This window comes from Cyprinodon tularosa, unplaced genomic scaffold, assembly GCF_016077235.1.
Source record: "Cyprinodon tularosa strain WSP-4 unplaced genomic scaffold, ASM1607723v1 ctg173, whole genome shotgun sequence".
Taxonomy (NCBI): domain Eukaryota; kingdom Metazoa; phylum Chordata; class Actinopteri; order Cyprinodontiformes; family Cyprinodontidae; genus Cyprinodon; species Cyprinodon tularosa.
Window position 1 is genome coordinate 411,314 of NW_024038559.1, and position 25,523 is coordinate 436,836.

A 25,523-nucleotide genomic window follows, 5' to 3' on the forward strand; every position below is an offset into this window, starting at 1 on the left:
GTGTTTCTTCACTTTTCCTCTTCCTCACTTCTTCTTATTAGATTGGTTCTATCTAGGTTTGCTCTTAATTTGTTTTTAAGTCATCAGTCCTGGGTGTGGTTTATCTATTTTTCCCCCCAAAAAATGGTAGGCTAAATCATAATTAGTTTTATGAAAGTTTGTTTCACTAAACAAACAAACAACATTCAAAAACTTGTTTTCTTAATTTACTCAGGTTATTTTACTGGGATCAAAAATATGTTTATAATTTGAAGTGTCAAACAAAGTGTTAATAAAAAATATGTAATAACAGTCTGTAGAAGGGATCATCTTTCTTAGCACTGTAATTATTGGTTGATATGAGCTATTAAAGGATAAAATTAGGCCCTATTGTTGCATCAGTTTATTTATTTTCTTTTTGCATATTTCTTTTGATTTATAAATAGACATGAAGAAAACCTTGAAAAGTCCAGACCGCAAACTAAAGTAAACGTAAGTATATAAACACAAATACAATAAGAGATCATATTACAGAATGCTGGCAATAAAGGATTTGTTTTTAAGTGTATAATTGTACCAAAATAGTTCACATTTAGAGTGGACCTCCTTATGTTTTATGAGCCCCATAGTTTAAATATAATTTTACTAATCCAACAATATTCACTAGATTGGAATGATGTTTAAATAGCCACATTACCTTATGATTACACGTGAATATCATAAAACAGGAAGTAAGTTTCTTTTTATAGCAAGATGGCAAGTAGTGACAGAAGAAAACTACAAATTAAACCGGATTCTTTCTTTATCACATTGAAACTTTAGTTGCGGTTTCCTTCACAACCGTTAGAAGCAGCTGCGTCATCTTCAGTCGCGCGCCTCAAGCTCGTGCTCGAAACCTTCGGTCTAGTTTACTTCTGATGGGAAAGTTGCAAGTTTCCGAAAAGTTTTCGCGCACCTTGTTATGTTTTGGTCTAAAATGAGGCTTTACTCCTGACTGATAAAGTTTCTCACTGAAAGAACTCTGTCCGGTGAGTGTTTCTGTTTTACTTTTTGAACAAAAGCAGCGACAGGTTTCATTCAAACATCAGACTCATCGACCGCTTCCTGGTGCTTTCGTGTGTTTATTGGTTAATTCAAATTCCGGCTGTTCTACTGGAGGAATATAGCTTCCTAGCAACTAAACTACTGGTGTAATAAACACATTGAGTTTCCAGCCCTAAATATTCAATGTGTTTGTCAGTCTTTTGTTGGAATTGGCCTCTGCGTTTGAAAGCGATATTTCTGTTACCATGGAAACGGAGCGCGAACGCGCACGGGCTCTTTTCCATAGCCACCAAGGCTTATACCTATGGAGAACCAACTCTGCCATATCTAAAAATAAATACAAAAATAAATAAATGCTCAATAAGTAAATAAGCATACAATTAATTGCCCCCAAAAATACAATACAAAAATAAATGTGGGTAGAAATTAAATTATACAGAGACAAATGTATATATCTCTTTTAATTAGCTTCTTAATTTATTCGCCTTTGTAATAATTACCTTAACTATTGTCAATTATAATCTTCAACTTTATCTATTCATAATTTTTTTAAGTATTTATTTCATGTGCATGTGATAATATTTTTGTCTGTTTTATTCTTCCTTTGTATTTTTTTTTACCCTATTTATTTCTTCAACGCTATTTATTTTTGCCTGTTGTTTTTACATTTCTATGCATTTCTGCCTCATTATGCAAATGAGGAAGGGCTGTGTCTTAGAGGTTCAACTTCCTTCAATAAATAAATAAGGTCATTATTACAAAGGCGGATAAATAAAGAAGATAATAAGAGATTCATACATTTGTCTCACTGTATATTTTAATTTCTACCTACATTTATTGTTTGCTTATTTATTGAGCATTTTTTTTTTTTTTTTTTTTAGATATGGCAGCGTTGGTCCTCCATATACATCAGTATGTTTGATTTAATTTAATTGCATTTCTTATTCTTACTCCTTTGACTAATACAATTTTGAGTATAAATGAAATATTTTAGCCGACATTTTATATTTTTCTTCACGCGTGTAGGCTATAGACATATATTGGAAAATAAATAAAAAAAATATTAAATATTGTTTTTATAACCCTAAGGTTATTTTGAAGCCTCATGATAACAAGTGATTTATTTTTTTGGAGGGGAAAAAAATGGAAATCATGGATGTAGCTTACACATAATATAGAGAGAAGAAAAATGTGTCTATTCAGCAGAGGATTGAGGCCAAAGGAAAAGTCAGCAAGAAATTTGTAAACATATCTCTATTTAAATGAATAAAACAGGACAATAAAGCAAATAACATGACTGTGCAAATTCTCAGTGATCTGGGTCATGGCGACCACGAAGCAGGAAAGCAACTGGACTTTTCTAAAAACTCACCAATTATCTTGCACACTCATCCAGAGGAACAAATTTAATAAAACAGACTTTGAGGTGTTTACGGTAACTCATTTGAAAAGTAAAGTCCATTGTCAGGTAAAATACCTTTTGTGGTGCTGTAGTCTTTTTAGTTTTTTTTTGTTTTTTTTTGTCACCAAAAGCCCACCACCCTAACCTGCAACAGAATAATGGATCAATAAGGTTTTATTTGATAACCAATGAGAAAGTCTCTAACAAATTTGCAAATATGGAGGCTGATTTTGTTTTTCTTTCCTCATCTAATTTTGCAGTTATTTTTCTGCCGAAACAATTTGGACAAATAGTGTCTTTAAACGGCATAACATTTCTCATTAGAGTTGAGTTCTGGACTTTAGACAATTCTGAATATGAAAATTATTTGCTCTAAACCTTTCCATTTTACCTGTAGTTATATGTTTATGTTATTTTTGGTAAAGCTGGAATATTAACACCAACCCTTTTGCAGCCTCTCTCAGTTGTGGAAATGCTTCCCCATAGAATAATACTGTCACAAGCATGTTTAACCATGAGGGATGGTGTATTTCTAAGATGGTAGTTTACTGCAACATACTGTCCATGTAGGCAAAAACTTCAGTTTTGTCCAAAACAGTTCAGGGGTCCATTTTATAAACTCATACTCAAATTCTCAGTTCTGAATTGATCTAACCTAAGGTTGGAAACTCTGAGTTTTTGATTTCACAAAGGCTGCTGTGAGTTAATTTAATCAAGTGTGAGTAAGTTGACCACATGTGCGAAACAAGTATGAAAAGCCATTGTCTGTGGAGCCCCAATTTGACAAGTCGACACGACAACAGAAAACAGGAAGTACCCATTTTACACCACTGGAACTAGAGATTTTATGCAGAAATGAAAAAACAAATTGGAGAAAGTTTTTAAAATATGGAGCAACAGCGCTACAGCTGCAAAGGAGAGGGAAGATTGCTGCTCAGGGTAGTGCGTAGATTTATATTAAGTCCACTGTGACATTTATTATAAGCTCTCTCCTCTCTGTTGTTCCATCTGTAGATCACCAAGATTCTTCCTGGTCAAAATCACATCCCTGGTTGGAGCTGTAATAACAGATTTTCTAAATTACACTTTTGCTGCATAAACTGAATTTCCTAAATTAAAAAAACAACAAATTTTACTAGTATGAAGTAAGTTTTATATGCCTAGAAATGATTACATATTTAAAGTGGCCGTTTTAACATGTATCAGCTTGACTGAATGTACATTTATGATATCTAAAACACATAGCTTCATAGTCAAAATAATACAATTGCTGACTAGTAACAATAGGAATATGGAGATTTATAAGCCATTTCTAGACATCTAGAATGTTTATTCAAGAAGTGAAGAATGTTTGTTTGAAATGGTCATTTTGATAAGTAAAAATCTTTTTTTCAGTTACTAGAAATACATATTCAGTCAAACTAATACGTTTCAAAATGGCCTGCCATAGCCTGTGCTAACCCAAGATAACATTATGGGGAAAACTAGTTTATTGCTTGAATGGTAGTGGTTTAATAATCTATTTAGGTGTAATCACCAGTCAGCAGGTGAAGATGGAGTATAAATACATCTAACAGGTAGGAACTGTGCATCATTTCATGAGGTTCCTCCTCATTTTTTATCCTGTCTTCCATCACACAGTAGATACTAACTGGCTGTTTGCAGTCATTTCAGATGTTCTCATCCCAATAAGTGGCCGTTATTATCAGTCCCATAGAATGGCTTCAGATTGTGCCTCCTACATAACAGTAGGCTCAGTAGGTTGTTATGACCGAATGAATCCTTATCCTAACCATAAGCTAATTCCTTTTTTTCCTTTCTTATTTATGTGTAATCTGAAAATAACTTCAGTAGTTCTTGTAGTAAACAAACCGAAAACAGAAAATCACATATCTTTTCAACTGAGTTGTTTTAATCACCACATTAAATCCGTTGAACCTTCTTCCCTGATTTTCAGGGAAAAAGGGAAAACAAAGTTTTCAGTAAACCTGCTTTTTGAAAAGGACCCCAGGTTCCCCGGTTATTTGTATTCATTGGGCTCCTTATGTGGGTAAACACAGATTTTTATGGGTTTATCTCAACAGTTATGTTACTTTCTTACCTCTTTCAGATTGTTACTATAAGCTGTGGATGTTTGTTAATGAACACTTTCCTTGTCTTGTATGTTAATCTTCCTGGCATGTCCATTCCTTCCTGTTTGCAGTTGTTTAGGGTTCTTGGTCTTTATGTGCTTTTTTTGATTAATGTACTCCATCTGTACGGAACAGCTGTATTTCTTCTGTGATTTAATTAAACACAGCTGGACTCTATTTAGCAGTGGTGGGGACTTGAGTCACAAGATTTTTACTCAGGTCAAGCTTGAGTCATTTAATTTGTGACTTTAGACTCAATTTTAAAAAAGGTGCCTGTGGACTTGAATTCACTGTCACATGGTTCACTTGAAAATACTTTATATTTTACCCGAAATCTAGTTTAAAACACCTATTAATGGAAAAAGTGTGGACCAATAAATAATTTTACTCGCCAACTAGATGGGCCATGAAACACCCATGTTTGATTTAAAGGGTTGTATGGTAATCTAAAGAAATTTAAAATAATAATAATAAATAAATAAATAAAAAAAGATTGCAGATGTATTAAAATTGGTAATTCAGTGTGAGGGAAAATGAGATACAATTTCTGGCAAGATGGTTGGTGGATGTGTGATTTAGAAACATCTAGTCTAAAGCAGAATTACTTTTATTTGCAATTATTGTGTGGAAATTAGGAAATTAACTCTGGTTTGTGCACCCACTGCTTACAGACATTCATATAAATAAACATACAAATAGCAAAATGTACAAATATGGATATTTAAACCCATTTTGTTATTTATCATTTCAGAAAGGTGATTTGTGGAGGGAAATTCTAAGTATTTTGTTACACCTTTTAATGGTGAAGGACAGATTACCTTAAAAATTTACTGAACCCATGACTAACTATTTTTTTTTTCATACTTAACTTGGTCAATATTCAAATTGTCCAACAACTGTCCTTTGTGCACAGTGGGCCATTAAAATGTGTACTTTACTGATCAATGTCCTCCAGGCCTGGATGATCAAACTCTGACTGAGCTCCATGGAGACGAAGCATGAGCCCTGCAGCCCTTTTGTCCAACGCCCCAACAGTTTGAGGAAAACTTGTGCCGAGATAGTCAGAGAAGCCCGACTGTCTCTGCAAGTTCAGTCCACGAAGCGACCTTTTACTCCAAGAGATGGACAGAGGCAGCTTTTTGGAACAAACTCTGTTCGAGCACACCAAGACACCAGACCGCCATCAGCCTTTAGGTTATTGGCTAATTCCTATTTGTAAATAAAGTGCATATATTAAAATCATTGATTACTTTTTTTTTTTTTTTTTACTTTGCAGTCTTCATGCCCAGAACTTTGAAGCTAACTCCAGGCCCGGCTCAGGGACTCGCCTCTCACCCCTTAACCATGTACGTATGCTTCCCATAACCACATGATCAATAGGCATTTTTGTTTGTCATCAGTCAAGATTAATGGACTCTCCTGCAATTACTATAGATATTAAAAGTAAATCAATCATCTGATCAGCTCCTCAGACCACGAACAAGTCTGCATTTTGTCTGTTTGCCCAGAAACCAAAGATTCAGGTCCCCTGTAATGCTGAGGATTCGTTTAAGGTCTTTCCTAAATCCCCCACTGGGCCGGTGGAAGCAAAGAAAGGGTTGGCACCAGCTCGGACCCGCCTCCTCAAGCCTGCATCTCTTCAGTCGCTGCTGCCTTCAGAAGCAAGCACAGATGGTAGGTAAAAAAATAAAAATAGTGTTGACTGATTTGAGAAAAGATACAGTAAATAGCTACAAAACGTAAAAGTGTCTTCATTACCCCTTCTGCTCTGTTGCAAATAAATGAAAGGCTCATGAAAACCGAAGTCTATTTTTATTTGCTTTACTGTGACGTTTGGGTCCAGCCATTGTTCTACAAAATACACTAGAACTGACCAAAGCAACTTTTGACTAATTATGAAGTCAAGTAAAAGGACACATGGGTTTTCAAAATATGTCAAATTAAACCCTGTAAATGGAGTTTTGATTTTCATTCAGCCTACTAAGACAACACTTTGTGGAGCAAAATTTAACTGAGAGTAGATTTTCCAATGTTTTAGGAATGTTTCAATGTATATTTGGAGAGGGAATGTTTTCCCCATATTTTTTTTTTTGAAGTGGCTCATGGGCAGTCAGATGGGAGGGATACTAAGTTTAACATCAATTTTCAAGATTGTCTATCAGATTTGGGACGGGACTTCAACTGGAACATTTTAACAGTTCTTATCTTTCTATGGTAGCTCATGATGAATGTGCTCTCCTCGCCTGTCTTGAAGGTTTGGGTGGGTGGACATGTGGTAGGTTGATGTGCTGTACTCTTTCCATTTTATTGTTTGAAAACTGCAGCCTTCATGGTGCCACATTTCCACCTTTTCACTAATAATGAGACTTTGAAAGCCAAATTGTAGCAATGAACTTAAGGCGCTGGAATAAAAAGGGGCTGAATATAGAAATTCTATATATTTCTTTCCTTCTCCTTTTATCTTTTACTAATGAGCTACTATTAAACAGAAGTTAGTGGGTGTAGCATGGCGAAAAAGAAGGGGAAAAGAATGAAGAGATTAGAATATTTTATTGAGTCAAGGTATTTGATCACTGTTGTTATGTAAGCCAATATAATTTTTTGGAAGAAAAACCCCTGCTTTTCACAAATTCTGCTGTTTTGACTTTATGTGAATTTCATAAGAGATTACCATCTAACATTTGTGCTTGAATACTTGTACTTGAATGTAAGAGGATAAAGTGATTCTGTGTAAACTGATGCTTTCATTGTTAACTAAGGAAAGAAGTAGAAATATGGTCAACATGACTTTTTTCATCTTTTCTTCTTTAATCAAAGGGAAATCAAATCCAGGCCCAGAGAAAAAGCAGCTGTCTGCTAAACAACTTTGCAGTCCAGATCCCAGAGGTCATGTAAAACCCAGCCCACCCAAAACACTTTGTAAAAGGTAAAACCTTCAGCACTATGTGTCCTTCACCCTCTCTCCCTCTTCTGCTACTCTTTCTGCTTGACCTTAATGACAGCCCGACAACGAGTTTAAGATTTACTTGCACGTGAGGTAGCAGAGGTAGCCATTGCTAGATGGAATTGTCTTCAATTTTTGGCCTTTTATTCGATCTCTCTTAACCCATTCCTTGTTGCTCTGCCTCTTTGTAATTTTTCCACAAAGGTTCACCAGTTTTTCTGAAGGGATTTAGTGTATTTGTTGGACTATTAGGCAGTTCAAATCCTTACCAACATATGTTAAAAAAAAGTAGGAATGTATTCCAGTATGATATTTATTTAAGCTAAACCAGCCCATGAGTCTTCTTTGATATGAACAATACTGTTGTTGCTTCAGTTGGCCTTCTGGAAGATGAGGTTCTATCCAGTTTCAAGCCTTTTGCAGCTCTTCGTTTTCCTCAATCCATCCATCAAATCTAACAATCGGACCCTTGCAGTGCTCAAGCAATATATCACCATAAGCATGATAGTGTCACCACTAGACTTAGACTTAGAGAGATTTATTTTGTCATTTTGTATACACGAGTGTAAACAAAAAAAAAATTAGGGTTAAAAAAGCTCTAGACAATTTCATTTTTAAAGTGCATCCTTGAAAACAGTAATAAATACTTAAAAAATAGTAATATAAAACATATGACTGTATTTATATACAGTTCTAACATAATTTTTTTTAAATAAATAAAATAACCCATTTTACACAACATTCACCAGTCGAATGGCAGAGGGGAAGAAACTGTTGTGGAATCTGCTGGACGTGCATCAGATGCTTCGAAGTCTCTTCTCAGAGGGCAGCAGGGAGAACAGTCTATGGTGGGGGTGTAAGAGGTCATTTATGATGTTGCGGGCTCAGGACACGCAGCACTGGGATGAAATATCTTTAATGGAGGGAAGAGGAGCCCTGATGATCTTCTCTGCTGTTCTTACTACTCTTCTCACCTTCTTCCAGTCAGGGGCGCTGCAGCCTCCACACCACACAGTGAGACAGCTGGTCAGAACCCTCTCTATGGTGCTTCTGTAGAAGGTGGGGAGGATGGGTGGGGGCAGGTGGGCTCTCCTCATCTTCTGCAAGAAGTACATGGCTTTTGTGCTCTTTTGATCAGTGAGGTGGTGTTTACATTCCAGGTGAGGGTGTCTGTGATGTGCACCCCCCAGGAATTTGGTGCTGTTGACCACCTCTACAGCTGAGCTGTTGATGACCAGTGGAGCGTGGTTAGGCCAGTTCTTTTCTGAAGTCCAAGATGATCTCCTTCGTCTTCTCCACATTCAGGATCAGACTGTTATATTTGCACCATTCCACCAGCTGCTCCACCCCCTCTCTGTAGCTCTGGTCGTCGTCATCACTGATGAGGCCCACCACCGTGGTGTTGTCTGTCACTATGTTACATCGTGGAGATATAACGCTTCCAGATATGTGGCAGTCTTAGTTTTCCACCACAATTAGAATTACAAATGTAAGCCTAAAACCTTAATATTTTTTCCATCTCATCAGAGCTACTGTGTCCAAGCCATGGTGTGTGGCAAACAGCCAACTAGACCCCTTTGGATATTGTCTTTGATCTAAAAATGCCTTACATTTCTATAAAATGTACTCCCTGAACTTTCTTTTGTGTTCTTAGGTCTTAACGTTGCTGTTTATTCATTAATGTTATCACTAAAAACCTCCCAGAGCTTCACTAATCATCTTATTTCATGCTGAGATTTAGTTATGAACTGGTTGACTCTAATTATGACTTAGCTGATGACTGAAGTCAGTGGTTTGCTGGATTTTATTCAGTGGTATTGGATTTAAAGGGGCAAAACACAAATGAAATCAGAACATTTGTGGGGTGTGGAGACTTTTCCAAGATACTGTAGAGCAGTATGTGAATCTATAACTAAAAGCATAAATTCTACAACTTTATACAATCAAGCTCCTTTTAAACCACCATACACTTCGCTGTACACTACATCTTGGTCGCAGTTATATCCAACTTCTTGGCAAGTTTCAAATCCAATTAATCTGCCTCCATCTGTCGATCTCCTCATTTGTCAGCTTTTACACTTTCCCAGCGCAGAGAGGCTAAAAGCTCTACTTTTTTTGTCGACCTCATCAGCTGTGTGTCAGCTTGAGGGGCATATAACTCTACACATGATGTCAGGGGGCTGTTGTTACAATCCATCCACTTATCGATTTGCTAGGGGCAGCTGGACCTGTTAAAAGTGGAGGTGGGGGAGTTGGACCATAAAACATTTTTACAGGAAATCTGGTCCATTGCCCACTGCTCATACACCAACCTCACAACCACTTTCAAGCTATTTTAAAACACAAATGTTTCTGGAACTTGTTGCTGACAAAGAGGGAGCCTACTTTAAAGAATCGTTCACTGATCACACTACTGGGATCGGTTTCATTTTCATAAAATGAACATCGTGGAGAGAAAAAAAAAAGTGTGAGAGGCCTAAATGTAGAAGAGGTCGAGAACGATTAATCACATATGGAAAAAATAAACTAATTTGTTAATGAAATCACACAGGATTTTAAAATTGAGAACAACCCACTCAGAGCATTTCTTAAAACAAAACTGTACAAATATATATTTAAACAGTAATTTAAGATCTTTTTTTTTTTTTTTGTAAAAATGCTCCATCCAGAACTCCTCAAGTGGGTTAGCTTTAGCTTCACCTGGTCTTTTTTCAACCTTACTTCACAGAAATTGAAATAGCCTGACAGATTTAATATGATGGCGTGGATAAGATATTTATAAGAGAGATTAGACAGCCCCTTGGTTCCCCTTTCCTCCAGTAAGCCAGAGCTCTACAGCTCCAAATGGCTCTCTATTAGATTTGGGTGCCCATCTGGGCAAGGCTGGCAGTGTTGGATATTGTGACTGCACTGAGCAGACCTAAGACAGGGATGAGGTCATGTCTCAGAGAATGCAGAATCACAAAGAGACCTTATTATCAGGACCTTAATCCTATCACATGAAGCCAAAGCGCCCCTGATGTTCAGTGTAGCATGATTCTGCCAACTATCCCTGCTGCGTATCCCCTTTTAGTCATCTAATATGATTGAAAGCAAACATTTTCCTATAAAAAGACAACAATTTTTCCCCAGCTGTTCAAAGGCTACTTTCTTTTTCTGGTCAGTTATGATGACCAAAATTGCTGATATTTTGGCAGGTTGCTCCTGACAGAACTAGTGTAACATAGTATGGTTTGTAGGCTGCCTTGCTTCCTCACACACACCTTTACACTGTCGGCCACTAATTTGGGTATGAAGATCAGGTATTGTAAAGGCCACTACAATACACTGAAAGCATCATTCTTCCACCCATGTTCTTCATCTCTGCTATGGTTTTTATTTTAAGTTTGCAGCTCCTCTTTTGTTGTTTTTTTCTTTTTGATCCAAATCTGATATTGCTTATAATATTCAGATTCATTCATTTTAGTTTTATCAGACTGCAGGACTCTTAATGCAGCTGCAAACAGCTTTCTGGCTTTTCATGGCCCTTTTGAAGTGGGTGTGTTTTGCCTGCTGAGCAGCCCTTCAGTTTATGTTGGTACAGGACTTTTTTTTACCTTGAAAAAGATTTTCTCGGTTTCAGGGCGGGCTTTTCATATGGTCATCTCTGGCATACTGAATCTGTCACCTTCCTGAATGAGATCACAGCTCATCATTCCAGTGCTGTTCCACTGGTGTAAAATATTTGCGGTGACTTTCAGACACCTGGATATTGTATCGAAAGATAGCATTGTCGTTGCCCATCATTTATTTCAAAAAAGCCCAGAGTGGTCACAGAAATCACTTGAATCGGAACAACTTAATAATAAATAAAAATTCTATGAAGATAAACTTATAAAAATCAGACATTTCTTTTCAACCACGCTTCAAAAGAATGATTTGAAAAAAATAAACTAATGAAACAAGCCACAATATACACAAAAGTAATGTTAGCCATTACCTAATCTTGGTCAATCTTTTGAGGCAATCATGCAATCGAATGATTCCTGTAACAGTCGGTGAGACTTCTGCACTGCTCTGCAGGTCATTCTGCTCACATCTCATGAGCAAAGTGATCCACTTTTCTCAGGTATAAGGGCGCCTTTTCCAGAAGGCATGTTCCAGCTCCTTACAAAGATGATCAATAGGATTTAGGTAAGGGCTCATAGAAAGCCACTTTACAATAGTCCACAGTTTTCATCCCAGCTGTTTTTTTGTGTTTTTAGCTTTGTGTTTTGGGTCATTATGCTGTTGCAAGACCCATAACCTGCGACTGAGACCAAGCTTTCTGACACTGGTCTACGCGTTTCTCTTTAGAGTCCCTTCATAATCTTGAGATGTCATTGTACCCTACTGAGATTTAAGACACCCTACCCCAGATGAAGAAAAGCAGCCCCAGAACATTGTCTCCTTAATGTATCACAGTAGGGACAGAGTTATTTTGTAAATATGCTTCATTTTATCTTCTCTGAATGTCAAGCTGATGTGCCTTGCCAAAAAGTAAAATTTTTGTCTCATCTGTCCATGGGACATTCTCCATGAAGTTTTGTGGCTTGTCAACTAGTTCGGCAAATTCCAGTCTGGGTTTTTTTTTTACAACAAGTGTTTCCTACTTGGTGGTCTTCCATTAAGTCGACTTTGGTTCAAATACTGACGGATGGTCTGACTCAGATGTTCCTTGAGCATGAAGTTAACCTTTAATCTCTTTAAAATAAGTTTTTCAGGGCTCTTCTTTTACCATTTATATTTTCTGTCTCTTACCGGTAATTTTCATCCCGTGGCCACATCCAAAAAGGTTGGCTACAGTCTATGAATCTTAAATTTCTTAATAATCTGTGCAACTTTAGTCACAGGAACATCAAGCTGCATATAGATGGTCTTAATGCCTTCACTTTTAACATGCTTGTCTATAATTTTTGTTCTTTTCACCTGAGCCAACTCTTTCCTTCTCTTCCTCTAGCTCACGTTGAGTGTGGTAAACAGTAGTCTTAAATATGGCCCCTCTGACTCATTGCAAGATTGTAGACACCTATGATGGTAATTAGTGGAGACACCTTGATTTCACATGTTCCTTCGGTCACATGATTTTTAGTCTTCTCTAGAGGCATCATCATTTTTGTGCAGGTTTGTTTCATTAGTTTATTTTTCAAAATCATTATTTTAAAGCGTGGTTTAAAAGCAGTATTCGACTTTCTTTTTTTCATTTTCAAGTTACTTGTGGATTTTTTTCTTCAACAAACGAGCGACACTAACGGGTTTGTCGTGTGTATATATAAAAGCCCAAATTTCGCCTGATTTCCCTCATATTTTCCATATCACACAAGGAAGAACTATAAATGACTAACTTTATATACATCCACACGTCTGCCTCCATTTTTCAATTAAATATAATGAAATAATTCAGAACTAAGCAGACAAGCTTTCTTAAATATTATCAAGCAATTTATGTCACATTGCAATAGGAACGAGGTATGTATTAATATTTGGTTTCAGCTGTAAAAACACTTTAATCTTTAACTTTTTCTCCTACAAAAAATAAACATATGTAAATACATGTTTGTGTCCACAGACTGCAGCCCTGTGAAGACAAAGAAGGGAACATAAATCAACATCATTGTTGACTTGTGTTCTCTATTTATCCGTACTTACTTATTATAACTACCCCCCCCCCCCACACACACACACAACAACCATCATGCGTTTCAGAATGACCTCGTAATTTGAGGCCAAGTTTTCAAAACCTTTAGAAACATGTGCAATCTGAAATGCAGAAGGAAAACCACAACATGCAGTATAGCATGCTGCCTGCCTGTGTTTTCAGCACTTTACTGGTGCTGCACAGAGACAAAGACAGTGGAGACAGCTCGCAGTGACAAAGCATGTACAGCTTTAACCAGACTGGCCACAGAGCTGAGATCTCAGTTCCTGTCGGTTGGCGGACTGCAGAACGTTCTGCACAACAACTGCACAGTCACACAGCCAGATAAATAAAGGCAGCGGAAGGACATACGCCCACATGTATCTACTTGCGTGCAAATAATCTTACGTGTGCTCACATGCACATGAAAAAAACGGACTTCTCAGCACCTGCTCACAAGTTACTCCTCTGTTGCAACAGGGACACCTAGTGGTAGGAGAAAATATTCTGACAGTCGGGCCTGGGTATCTAGAAGAAGAGTCTTGTGATATAAATCAGTTTTAATTCCTCAAAATGTTTCATTTCCATCTTTCTCTCTTATGCATAATTATCTCAGGCTACTCCACATATAAGAACTGTGTGAAAATAGTTACCAAATGTTATGTAACTTGGCTCTTTGTGTTTTTTTTGTGTGTTTTTTGTTGTTACAGCAGTAAAAATGCCGAGGCTGAGCGAGGCAGACCCACTGGCTGCAAAGCAGAACAAAAAACAGGTTTGTCCAGATCCATTTAATGGCCCTCACTGTTCTCTTATTTTTTCAACAAGCTACTATATTTATCAAGCAACAAATTGAACCTTTATTACATAACATAATTATCCATGATGTCCAATGTTCTTTTCATGCAAATAAAAAAACATACAGTAGGATAAATTACATGAAATGATGCCGATTTTCACAGTTTGTACCATGCCTTGGTTCTCTGTTAATGTGAAAACTTCATCTTTTTAAACTTTGACTCAGGTGTCATCATTAATAACCCACTTTTTTTTTACCATATCTTTAAAACAAATCTGTCAATAGCTTAAAGAGAGAGGTCGGTTTCTGCAGCCACTGCTTCCTGTATCACACCAAGCAAGGTGGTATGCAAATATTTCGGAAAAAAGAACATGCATGGTGTTTGAGAAAGTAGAGACATTTGCTTGTACACACACACACATGCACACAGGTTTTTGTTCTCAGATGCAGCCTGTTTCATGTTGGTGCAGAAAGAAATAAGAGGAAGTTTAGCTGTGGATGGTGACCTTTTGCTGTGGCATCAAACTTCCTGCTGTTTTATTTTAAGATGATGAACTTGTGAACCTCCCTCACCAACTCTATGTTTGCAGGAGCTAACTAGCAAACTGCAATTGTCTCTGCATGTTTCAGAGCTGAGGCATGGAGACATCACCACATGCACTGATGAGGAGGATGCAGAGTCACTGGTGTGGAATAATGTGATTCTTCCTCTTCTTCAAGAGCTGGAGAGTGTGGCTGCAGGTAACTACACTGTGTTTGCTAAGTAAATGCAAACACACTGCATACATAACTCCCGATTCTTCTCACCACAATAATATATGTTTTTGTTCTTTGCAAAATCGAAAAATTCTTATTTTACATTTGATAAGCAATGGTGGAGATTCTGCTCTTTTTACTTGAGTTTAACTTATATTCCCTCCCTCATCTTTCCTTATTACATTTCATTTTCAACCAGCAGGCTGAGAAATTGATTTCTCAACATTGGCAGATAGTCATGCATAAAGACTCACAGGATGAAAAAGCACAGCCATCTCAGCCTCTGAGGAAAGACAAACAGAATAGTGTTATGTTTGGCGTCTGTACAGAATCTGTTCTTTTAGCCTGAAATGATGGTCTGGCAGCCATGAAATGAAATCTGTGTCCCTAAATATTTCAGCCCTCTACAAATTTAATGGAAATTTCATTTGAAAGATAAATATTAAATATTTATTGTACTAAAGGGCTGCTGGCTCATGCATTAAACACGTTTGAGACTGTGAGAAATTGCACTGAAGCGTAGAGTGTGAGACAGCGTTCAGCCTGTCTTAGAAATGGCCTCTTATTTATGCAAGGAAAATGTTTGGTTTCCCACAAAAACAGGAGGAAAAGACGCCACCCTTTTTTCTTCCTTTGCATCAGCTGCCTGTTGCTGTATTGTTCTTCTGCATTTTAGCATCGAAACTCAAAGCTGCTGCCCCAAAGGAGGAAGCCAAATTTATTTTCTGCTGACAAACACCAAGCTACATAAATAAAGCTCCTCAGCTCTGTGCCTTGCAAAACTATTCATATCCCTCAACCTTTTTCCACATGTTCTAACCACAAAAAATGTATTTCATTTCATAAACTATCATGCTATAATGCATACATTTACTAGAAAGAAAGTAGGGGTGGATAAACATTTAATACCAATATATTTTGCAATATGATTTTGTTCAGTAATGGCAAAAATATTTCAATTAATATTACATTCTATGATTGAAAGCTTTATGTAGATTAATGTGTTTTGTCTTTTAAAGCAAATATTTCTAAAATGTTATTTATTATCATAAGTTTTGCAGGCATCTGCTGTTGTTATATTTGTCACTCTTTCTGAAACCTTGATCCGGTTGTTATGAATATTAAAACTATATTGCATGATTAACCCAAATAGGAAATATATAGCAATATAAATGTTGGCCCTATTGTTAAAAGAAGTGATGTTTTTATTTATGAAAACTAAACCATGTGACATGCATTTAGTACATTCTGTATCGATTTACTAGCCTGGAAAAAAAATCCAGAGCAACCAGTTGCCTTCAGAACTCACTGAATAGTTACAATAAAAACAGATACCCTAAAAGATGTGCAGCTATAGTTGCAGAGAAAGGCGGTTTTCCAGAGTATTGATCACTCAGGTGGGCTGATTACATACGCATGATCTAGCACTTATAATCTGAATAACAAAATGAACTCTGTGGTTGTAATATTTTTTGAAAAAGTTAGAGGTGTGTTAGAACGGCCTAGTTAAAGTCCAGACCTAACTCAAGTTCAGGCAACATCTGAATAGCTGTCAGAGGCGATCTTGATCTTTAGCTATTTAACAAAGAAAGCTCCAACAATATTTACATTTTCAGTTGTGCGAAACCTTTAGAAACGTGCCTAGCAGCACAATAGGTTTGGTATTCAGCTGAACAAACTACTGAACACAATTCCTTTAGCATTTGTCAGATTTATTTACTCCTTGTAAAGTCACACAGCTTACACAGAGACATTTTTGCCAACACACACAACAGATGTTTTTTTTGTTGTTTCCTTTTTTGTGTTTCTGTCAGTTCTGTCACTTTATATAGACCTATACCTGACATGATTACTTTGCTGTGTTTTTGCCATGCCTAGGCAGCTTGGAGGGCTCAGTGGACCGCATGTGTGTCCTGTGTGACCGTCTGCAATGCACCTTGGCTGACGCGGACATGCTCAGCCGACGCTGTAAGCAGAGGTCTGGGATCCTGCGAACTCTGTTCCGCCTTGTTGATCTCCACTCTGCCCAGCTCAACCTGCATATCGCAGAGCTCTGCCTTGCAGTGAGTGATGTAGAAGTTTGCAGAGGCGTGGGTGGATGGTTGTCAGCATGTCTGCCGTAAATCTCTATTACAAAGAAGCAGGAGGCATCTTGATGTGAAATAACTGAAGTGTTTTGCTTTGTTATCTTCTTGTGTTTCCAGCTCAGTGTGAGTGGAAACAACCTGCTGAACATCTGCAAGCTCATCTTCCAGATCAGCCGCAGTGAAAGCAACGACAGCCTCTTTGAGAAAAACTCCATCATTGGTCAGATTTTCATGGTTTATCGTTCTATGGCTTTAGGTCCTAAAATATACTCCATCATGTGTTATAATTTTCTTTTTGGAGTATCATTGTGTTTAATAACACTAATAAGACTGAGCTGCATGATTTTTTTGTTTCTAGATTCATTGCTGTTGGTGCTGAAGAATGAAGATGTGTCTGTTTCTGGTGAAGCCCTACTCTACTGTGTTGGTACTTTAAAGTTCCTCTCTGGAAATGCTGCGATCCTCAGGCTCCTACTGGCCAAGAACTGCATTGGTGTTGCACAGGAACTCATCCAGAAGCTCTGTATGGTGGAAGACGGCCACATGACTGTAGCAGGACACATCCTCGTACAGGTTTGTCTCAAACCTGACCACTTCTCCAGCGTAGGCTAATGATTTTTGTAACGTTAAACATCTTTTTGTTTTTCATGTTTCTCTTTAAATGTTTGCCTGAGTGAAAACCAAAAAGCTGTTGCGTGTTACTAAAGAGGAATCAAATGTTGCATGATTTTTTTTCCAGGGTTTTTCTTTCTTTGTTTGTTTGTTAGCTTTTAAGCTAAGGGGGATTTTCCAACTATTAGGTGAAAATGTTGTTGTTTATGTCTGCCACATTGCTGCTCTTCAAGCCTGTTACTTTCTGTAAACCAGGCCGGTCCAAAGCACTATGTGCTCCTCTTTGTTGAACATGATTGCTTGAAACCACATAAGCTGGCCCAAACATCTTGAACCAGTCTGTCATTTGATATCTAGCACAGCTCATTACCCTGTTAAAGGGCACACTGCAACGTTCCTCAGCTTTAAGTATGGCCATATGTTAGGAATTACAGTTTCCTTCTTGTGATAGAATGATTTATTTCCTTACTAAACTTTTTTTTCTGTGTGCAAAACCCTGAAGGCTACAGGCTGGCAGCTGTTCTTCTTTTTCCAAACATCTCATCCTCCTTTATTTTTTTAATCCCTTCTCTCTCTCTCTCTAACCGCGACAGCTGACAGCCACCCTGAGGAACCTTGCAGATCATCCTGATTCCCGCACACTGTTTGTTTCCCTCTACGTTATTCCAGACCTGTGCTTGGTGTTGCATCGTTACTGCGAGGACAAAGATATCTGCACTAACATTTCCAGAATTTTCAGGTACATTGTCTTTATTCTATGATTCATAATTGTAATAAAAATTGATCTTTACCATTTTTTTTTCTACATCACTTCTTCTTGCTAAATGAGGTATTGTCTCTCAACGAGAATCAGAACTGTCAAAAGACCCAAGGGCGGTTATAAAACTGCCTTGATCTGAAGTGGTTACACAGAAACAGAAACAGTTTCTGTTTGCCTTTGTCTGCACTCATCAAAGTTTCATGTCTAAAGCTCTTACTGCCTTGTATTGAGCTCCATCCATCTTCTAATCTTCTCTAACGAGCGTATGTGTCCCTGAGGGAAGAAAGCGTCCTCACAGCATGATGCCTCTACCATCATGTTTCATCATTGAGTTGCAGCGTTCAGGGTTAGGTGTGGTGTAAAGTTTCAGCACACACAGCATGCAGAGGTTTTTTGTGTCTCCTACATGACTTGTGGTGAACTGCAAACAGTATAACATCTGCCTTTTTTGGGGCCAACTTCTATAGACGTGGATGTTTGAAGTTCACGACTAACAGTTGTGCTGTAAACAAAACCTCCTATCCAAATTGTGGATCTCTGATGCTCCCGACACAGTTTTTTAAGCTCCTTTGCTGCTTTACTACGTATCGGTCTACCTTTCTCAGCCTGTGTATTTCCATTAATGGTTTTGTCCTAATATATGAATATCAAATTGAATATAGCTCTATCAAAGGTTTAAAGATTGGCTTATTTGTTTATAACTTAACCCTGATGCAACCTTAGCTTATCTCTGACCTTTTGACTGTGTTACTCTATAATGCTGTTTGTTCACCACCGTTCATTTACAAACCACCAAAGCCTCACATAGTAGATTTTTATTTATGCTGAGGCTAAGTTGAACACTAGTTGACCTTAACTGCTACCACTCAATGCAGCAGCTGATTTGATATCTAAGAAAGGAGAAAAGGTTCAGGTTAGGGTTTCTTTCCCAGGCCGTTAAAATGTGGAAGAAGTCTGCCTCTCTCTTTATTTGTTTGATCAGTTAGTCTCCCTAGCAGTGTGCTCAGTGGGTTGATTGGTCAGTGGTATTTAATGTCCCCTCTCTCCCTCAGTAAACTCTCCTCTTACTCCGAGTGCTGTCTCGCTTTGGCCCGGACCCCCAACTGCTACTCTCTAATTTTAGATCTGCTGAGCAAACATTACCAAAAGCAGGTGAGTCCACAAGCCCCCTCTGTGTTTCTCATGCGTTCTTTGCTCTATAAGGAGAGCGTACATAGTGTTTTGGGTTTTTTTTTCTCTAAAAACCCAGAAGAACATAAGAAGAATAGAACTGGGGTGCTTGAGTTGAGCTATGAGTAAAGGGGGCCTAAAATTTGATTGGAGGAAAGCAGCAATAAGGATGAATAAAACATTTATTTTTCTGTGATTTGTCTTGTTACAGCATCATAAATGCTTTTTACCTTTTGAATAATAGAACCACTTCTTTAGGTGCTTGACTTTGAGAAAGTAACTTTGATCTCTGAGAATAATCTGAACAAAAACGATCCTAAGTCATGTTTTTAATTTTCAGTAAATCCTATCAGTTTAAACAGGTAATTACAGACACTTCCTTATGTCTCCACAGGACCTCGTTGTACGTCTTCTCTTCACCCTCGGGAACCTGACAGCCAGAAGCGACGAGCATCGGCAGCAGCTCTTTCAGTGCAACAACTGCATGCCCACTCTTCTCCAACTTTATAACAATTACCAGAGGAGAAATGTATCATTAGGCACAGCCTTCCAGAAAGAGGCGCCTTCCCCTAGAGAACCTGCTGCTGATGCTCTGATCGACGATGTGCTGGTGAAGCTGGTTAGGGTGCTGGCAAACATGAGCAACCACCCAACAGTTGGTCCATCACTGGCTACTAACGCAGCATGCATTCAGCTTCTGATGGAGACATTAGGTAAGAAGAGAAAAAAAAAACTTGAATTACTGAAATAAATAAATAACAAGCATGAAGAGACTTTTTTAAGCCCTCTGTCTGCAGTCCCACAACCTATCAAATTCACCAAAATTTTTGCTTGGAATAAAATATAGTCTTTCAAAAAAAGCATAGAAACCAATCATGTTTGACTCGGTATCAAGCAAGGGGCTTAAACTTCCCTCTGAATGCACATGCATTAAAAGTAAATAAAATATAGGTGATTTTAGATCTGTACATCCCTTTACTATTGCTGCCCTGTACAGCGGCCTATATCTAAACAGGAATTGGTTTAAGAAAATTAGTTCTGATTAGTTTAAAGTTAACTGTTTAGTGGAGTTTTACGTGTGCAAGGTAGTCAACCACTTCCCCAGTGCTGGGAAACCCATTCCTCATTTTGTCAGTTCTCACCATCTCTGTGCTTTCTGCTCGATAGATCACACATCCTCCTTTGGTCTACCTGTTTTTGTAATTCTGACAGAGCAAAGTGCTTTGCTGCAGGAGCAGGATGTACTGTCACTTCTCAGAGCTGACTTGGTTTACTTGCATGAATTTCTTCCATGTGGTTTGTTGGTTTAGGACAGGTTGAGCTGATATGTAGGAGGGTGTGAAACTGTTGTGTGCTGTTCGCCTCCTACACTTAACTCTGAGACAGTTGGAGGAGAAACATAAACAATTGGAACTAAAAGAGTTAAAAAAAAAATGTGAAAAAACAACGAGCAACATGTCATGTACAGTAAGTATATTCTGTTAGTGAAACCTGAAAAAAAGACGTGATTTATTGAGCATGAAAACCGATAGGACAGATACGAGCACCAAAGACGGGAATGAAAACTTTCAGTAAAAGATGAAAAAGCAAACTTGGCAGATTGATGTCCTGTTTTGAATTCACGCTGCACCGAGCTGCTATTTGTTGCACAGTTTCGAGGGGGGGGCATCAAAACAAAGCACCATTTCCAGTCAGAACCAGAAACAAAATTCTGTGAGGCACAGGCGCCGGCTGACAGCTCGACCGCAATATCTGCGATTTACGACCGATTACACGGCATGTGCTGCTATATCAGGAACAGACTTCATTTAAAGCCTGCTCTCAGTGGCGTTCTTCATGGGGCTTCATCACATTGACCTTTGTATTGTCACACCGCATCAGGCTGAATCTAATATGAAAGGCACCAATATTTGCTTTAGTTCTATTTCTATTCTGAAGAGCTTTGAGATCCATTAAGAGCCGCTGTTTCCATCGGGTTAAACTTCTGTCAGTCTCCCTTATGAAATATTAGCCAGAGTCATCTATTGATTAACTTAACATTGGAAAATTCATTGGAGGAAAGAAGCAACCCCAGATATTCATCTTGGCATTTAGAGATTAATCTCAGATTATCTGCATGTCTGTCCTCTTTTACATAATTGAGAGAATGTGTTTTCCCTAGGAGTCATACAAAACGTGGTTTCTATTTATTCTTTAACTTGTTTTCTCTTTTTTTGTGACATTTGGGTAACAGAGCTGAGGTCTGTAGAGGAGAGCGAGGAGCTACTGGTGAATGTTGCTGCTGCCATTAACAACCTCTCCTTTTACCAAGAAGAAACCTCTGAAATCAGAAACAAGCATCTCATCATCGCAAAGTGTAAAACTAAAAGAAAATCTGAATTTAGATGAGGTAGAGAGATTTATCTGGGACTAATCTACATTTCCTTTGGGTTACAGTGATGCTGAAATTGATGCTTAGTTCAAGCATGGACGCCATATTAGAAGCTACTCGTGTTTATGGAAACTTGTCCCTACATAAGGATGTGAGGGAGTTTGTCATGCAAAATGAAGGTATGTGTTCAACAGAAGAATAAATCAACACTTAACTAATTAGGTTTGTTCTAAACTAAGCTTGGTTTTCCTTTAGTGTTGTAGTAGAGTGAGCTGGTAAACCTGCTGCTTCATATCCTGACCTGCTCATCTGTGTGCTGCTTCACAGCAACTTGCATTTATTACTGACATTATCACAAAAACAATCATAAACAACCTTGATGGAAAAGTCCTCGACCAACATGTCTGCACATTTACATGTACAGAAGTCGGTCATCGAGGAAGTTCCCCTGGGAATTTCTTTTTCTTTTACTAACATTTGTCAGCAGTGGCTTGAATGTATTAAATATAAGGAAGTTTAAATTAATTTACAAACTTTTGCATAATTTTCTTTTCTTGTCAATTTCTTCACTATTGTGAAAACAGGCCAGTAAAGTTGTAGTGTGTAGCTGCTATCTACAGGAAACGTAAAAGTAGACGGCATGGTTGAAGTCAGATAATTATGCAACATTTATTCTCACTATTTTATATTGAGTTAGATGTAACTACTATCCACTCTCTAGGCCACTGATAGCTTAAATCTTAAAGGTATAGTGGAGGATTTTTGCAAATATTTGAAAAAACCCGCCCTCTCCACTTTGCACAACCCTGTTCCCGCTCCTGAGAGGGAGCATGCACAAGCCCATTTCTTCTCGTGCACGTGATGCAAACAGCACACAAAGTTGCTGTTTGCAGCGCTCACGTGAGCTTACTTTCAAAAGGAAGATTTGCAATCTCTCCACTATGTCAGACTCATCACCGGTAGTAATAATATTAATACTAATAGTTGAAGTTTCTACATCACACTGTAGAAATTTACCTCTGCATGCTACCCATCCCCTTGGGGAGCAAAGTGATGGGGACAAGCGTTTCAACCAGAAGGATTGACAATTAGTAGGACCATTTATTTAGATGATCCATCTGGAAAAAAAGAACATCCTCCACTACCCTTTAAACATTTGGGTGAAATGGAGACACACTTAGCAGTGCTTCAAGCACACTGCTTCATTATTTGGCATCACAAAGAAAAGGATCTATCAGGATTTCAGGAGGAGCACGGATCTCCACAGGTCTCAGTCATTCTTGTGTACAATTTCCAAATGAGTTCTTCATCTTTTTAGCAAAGAGCTGGTAAGATATTCATTATCTACAGTGAAATAAATCCTGTACTGTCAAGGATTTAAAAGATAGAAAACCCACTTTGAAAGCCAAATCTGCAAAGCAGCGTAAGAAACCAGATTATAGTTTGTGAACTCAGACAGTCTGGAGGGAGGCTCTTACGTTTATAGACGCATCACATGATCTGATCAAACTTAAATTCCAGTGTTTAGCCTTAATAGCCATGGGAAAAAAACTTCATCAACTTTTGAAATGTTGAAGCAACACGAGTTAAAAAGTTAAATGCATAAGTACATTTTGGATTAAATTGAAATCAAAGTTTTGAAGCAGCCATCAGTCCCGTGACCCTAACTACTGCACAGCAGGAAGGATTTGGTTGGATTCAGTGTAGAATAGGGAGAAACAGTGGTTTACTGTGATTCACATATGCAGTATTACGGTGTTATACAGCCTATGTGAATCTTTAAGCTGTAATTTACCTTAAAAAATACTCTTTAAAACAAGGCAGTGTGAGGATCTGTTTATCACACCCAAGCTTTTTATCTTCAGGGCCAACTCTGTCACAGCATAAACATGCCTGTTCACTCTGCTGATAGCTGCTTCTTATCTCCCCCTTTTTGTCCACATCCTCTCCCTCAGTGCACAAGTTTGTGGTGACTCTGCTTGACTCAAAGAGAGCCGAGATGTGTTTTTCCGCCTGCGGGGTCCTGACCAACCTTGCTCTGGACCCTCCCAACAGGGTTCGTCTTGAGCTGGAGGGGGCTTCTGCAAAGTAAGGACAAAAGCACTTGATAAATAGCCTTCTGTAAAACATGCTTACTCAGAGAAGCAATTGTGGTTTGAAGGCACAATCATCTGTACCTACTGCAAAGCAAACATTAAAACTCAGCAGTCTTACATGTACATATTAACAGGATTCCTCTGAATGGCAGATTGGATCAGTGGAAGATTGGAGAAAAGCATAAAGTTTATCTTAATAGCAAAACAGAGCAGGGCTGAGGTTTATCTAAAGATATTTCATCTATTAAATGGTATTTTATAGCTGAGACTATATATAAAAAAGAAGTGTATAAATAATAGATCTGTAGCTGGAGGCATAGGACAGAAAACTTGGCTTTTTCCAAAAGTTGTTTGTTTAGTTTCTAGATTAATCTGTGTATGTTTAAATGATGACATCTGAAGCTGAAAAAAATCTTTTTTTTTTTTTACTATTCTTGCCTGACGACTAAGCACCACTGGAACAGCTGATTTTATTTCCACCTCCCACAGCCTCTGTTTTTGTCCAAATGAATGTCCAGTGAAGGGCACTTAATGTGCACCACCCTGATTGTCATGTGAGTTCTCCTTCCTCGAGTCACATGAAGAGTTTGTGTGTGTGAGCAGGTTGGTGGACTGTCTGAGGGATTTCGGGCCAGCTGACTGGCAGTTGGCAGGCCAGGCCTGTCAGGCCCTGTGGAACCTGATTGGTCACGCCGCCGACAAGCTGCTTCAGACAGAGGAGAGAGAGACGCTGCTGGAGATCCTCATCGCGTACTCAGGTCGGTTTTATGACTTGCCCTTACATAACCAGGGGAGGGATGCAAACTGGAACAGAACACATTCACACGTCAATCTGTCACCTGATGGGAAAATGACACATTTATTATAAATATATCAATGTTATACTGTGACTCGCTGAATTAATTACACCATTCTAACCATTTCATTCTACACAAACTTACATTGTTTAAACTGGATTTAATGTAATAATGTTGACACAAAGTATTGGATAAATGTAAGCTAATAATAAAGGATTTTTCATTTCTTTTTTTTTTTACAAACAAAAAAGCTTTAAATCTTTTCTAGAATCTGTCTTCCACCTTTTTAGTGTTTATAGTTTCCTGCTGTAACTCCAACCTTCGCCTCAGTCTTTTCAGCCTCTTCTTTTTAGTTTACCCTTTATTTACCTCCATCCATCTTATCAATAACTCTATTGCATTAGACCTCTGCAGCTCCTCCATTGTCACCATGGGTCTATTTGCGTTTTTCCAATTGATCAAGTATCAGAATCAAAGGAACTGAATCCAATGGCTTGATGCACATTGAACCTTGTTACCTTTTTTTAATTTAATTTATTTTACACAATGCTTTTCTGTCACATAAAAAGTTTTAAATGCCTAAGATCTCTTTATTCACTTTTGTTTTTTTCATTAGATGAAGAGGAGGCTTTGAAGTGGAGACAGAATGAAGATGAGCCGGATTTCCACAGAGTGTGCTGGGAGTCAGAGTTTTTACCAGTTGCTCAAAAATTGATAAAGGTATTCGATTCCTGAGGAAATGAGGGCTTGACACGATCAGTTTTGATTGCCTAGAAACGTCTGGTTTGTTTTCATCCAACATGCTGAGTACAGAGAGCTCCTGCAGTCATCCTCAGTCATTCTATTCACTGACGTCAGTGTTCAGAATGACTGAAAGCTGCTGTTTTTCACAGAGGATGAGGTCACAAACATTTTTACAGG

At 38.1% G+C, this 25,523-nt stretch overlaps 1 protein-coding gene across 2 annotated transcripts; it reads left to right on the forward strand.

Moving 5' to 3' along the window:
- Positions 1–842: 842 nt before the first annotated feature.
- Positions 843–25,438, forward strand: armc2 (armadillo repeat containing 2). 2 transcript variants are annotated; one of them, XM_038281627.1, is made up of 18 exons: positions 843–1,007; positions 5,513–5,751; positions 5,834–5,903; positions 6,066–6,231; positions 7,375–7,483; positions 13,868–13,929; positions 14,584–14,694; positions 16,588–16,772; positions 16,914–17,016; positions 17,155–17,369; positions 18,002–18,147; positions 19,221–19,320; positions 19,733–20,051; positions 21,572–21,694; positions 21,775–21,888; positions 23,665–23,797; positions 24,409–24,563; positions 25,219–25,438. In XM_038281627.1, exons 2-18 carry the CDS (start codon positions 5,543–5,545, stop codon positions 25,335–25,337), a joined length of 2,439 nt encoding a protein of 812 aa, XP_038137555.1. In that variant the 5' UTR covers positions 843–1,007; positions 5,513–5,542; the 3' UTR covers positions 25,338–25,438. The 2 variants fall into 2 exon arrangements, with proteins under 2 accessions (XP_038137555.1, XP_038137556.1); XM_038281628.1 differs by having other exon boundaries at positions 13,871–13,929.
- The last annotated feature ends 85 nt before the right edge of the window (positions 25,439–25,523 follow it).

What these genes read in the sequence shown, in the direction of transcription:
- armc2 (XM_038281627.1), top strand. Translation starts at nt 5,543, where the DNA reads ATGGAGACGAAGCATGAGCCCTGCAGCCCTTTTGTCCAACGCCCCAAC. An exon ending in CCCAAAACACTTTGTAAAAG is followed by an intron (nt 7,484 to 13,867) that starts GTAAAACCTTCA and finishes TTGTTGTTACAG; the next exon opens with CAGTAAAAATGCCGAGGCTG. An exon ending in TCGCAGAGCTCTGCCTTGCA is followed by an intron (nt 16,773 to 16,913) that starts GTGAGTGATGTA and finishes TTGTGTTTCCAG; the next exon opens with CTCAGTGTGAGTGGAAACAA.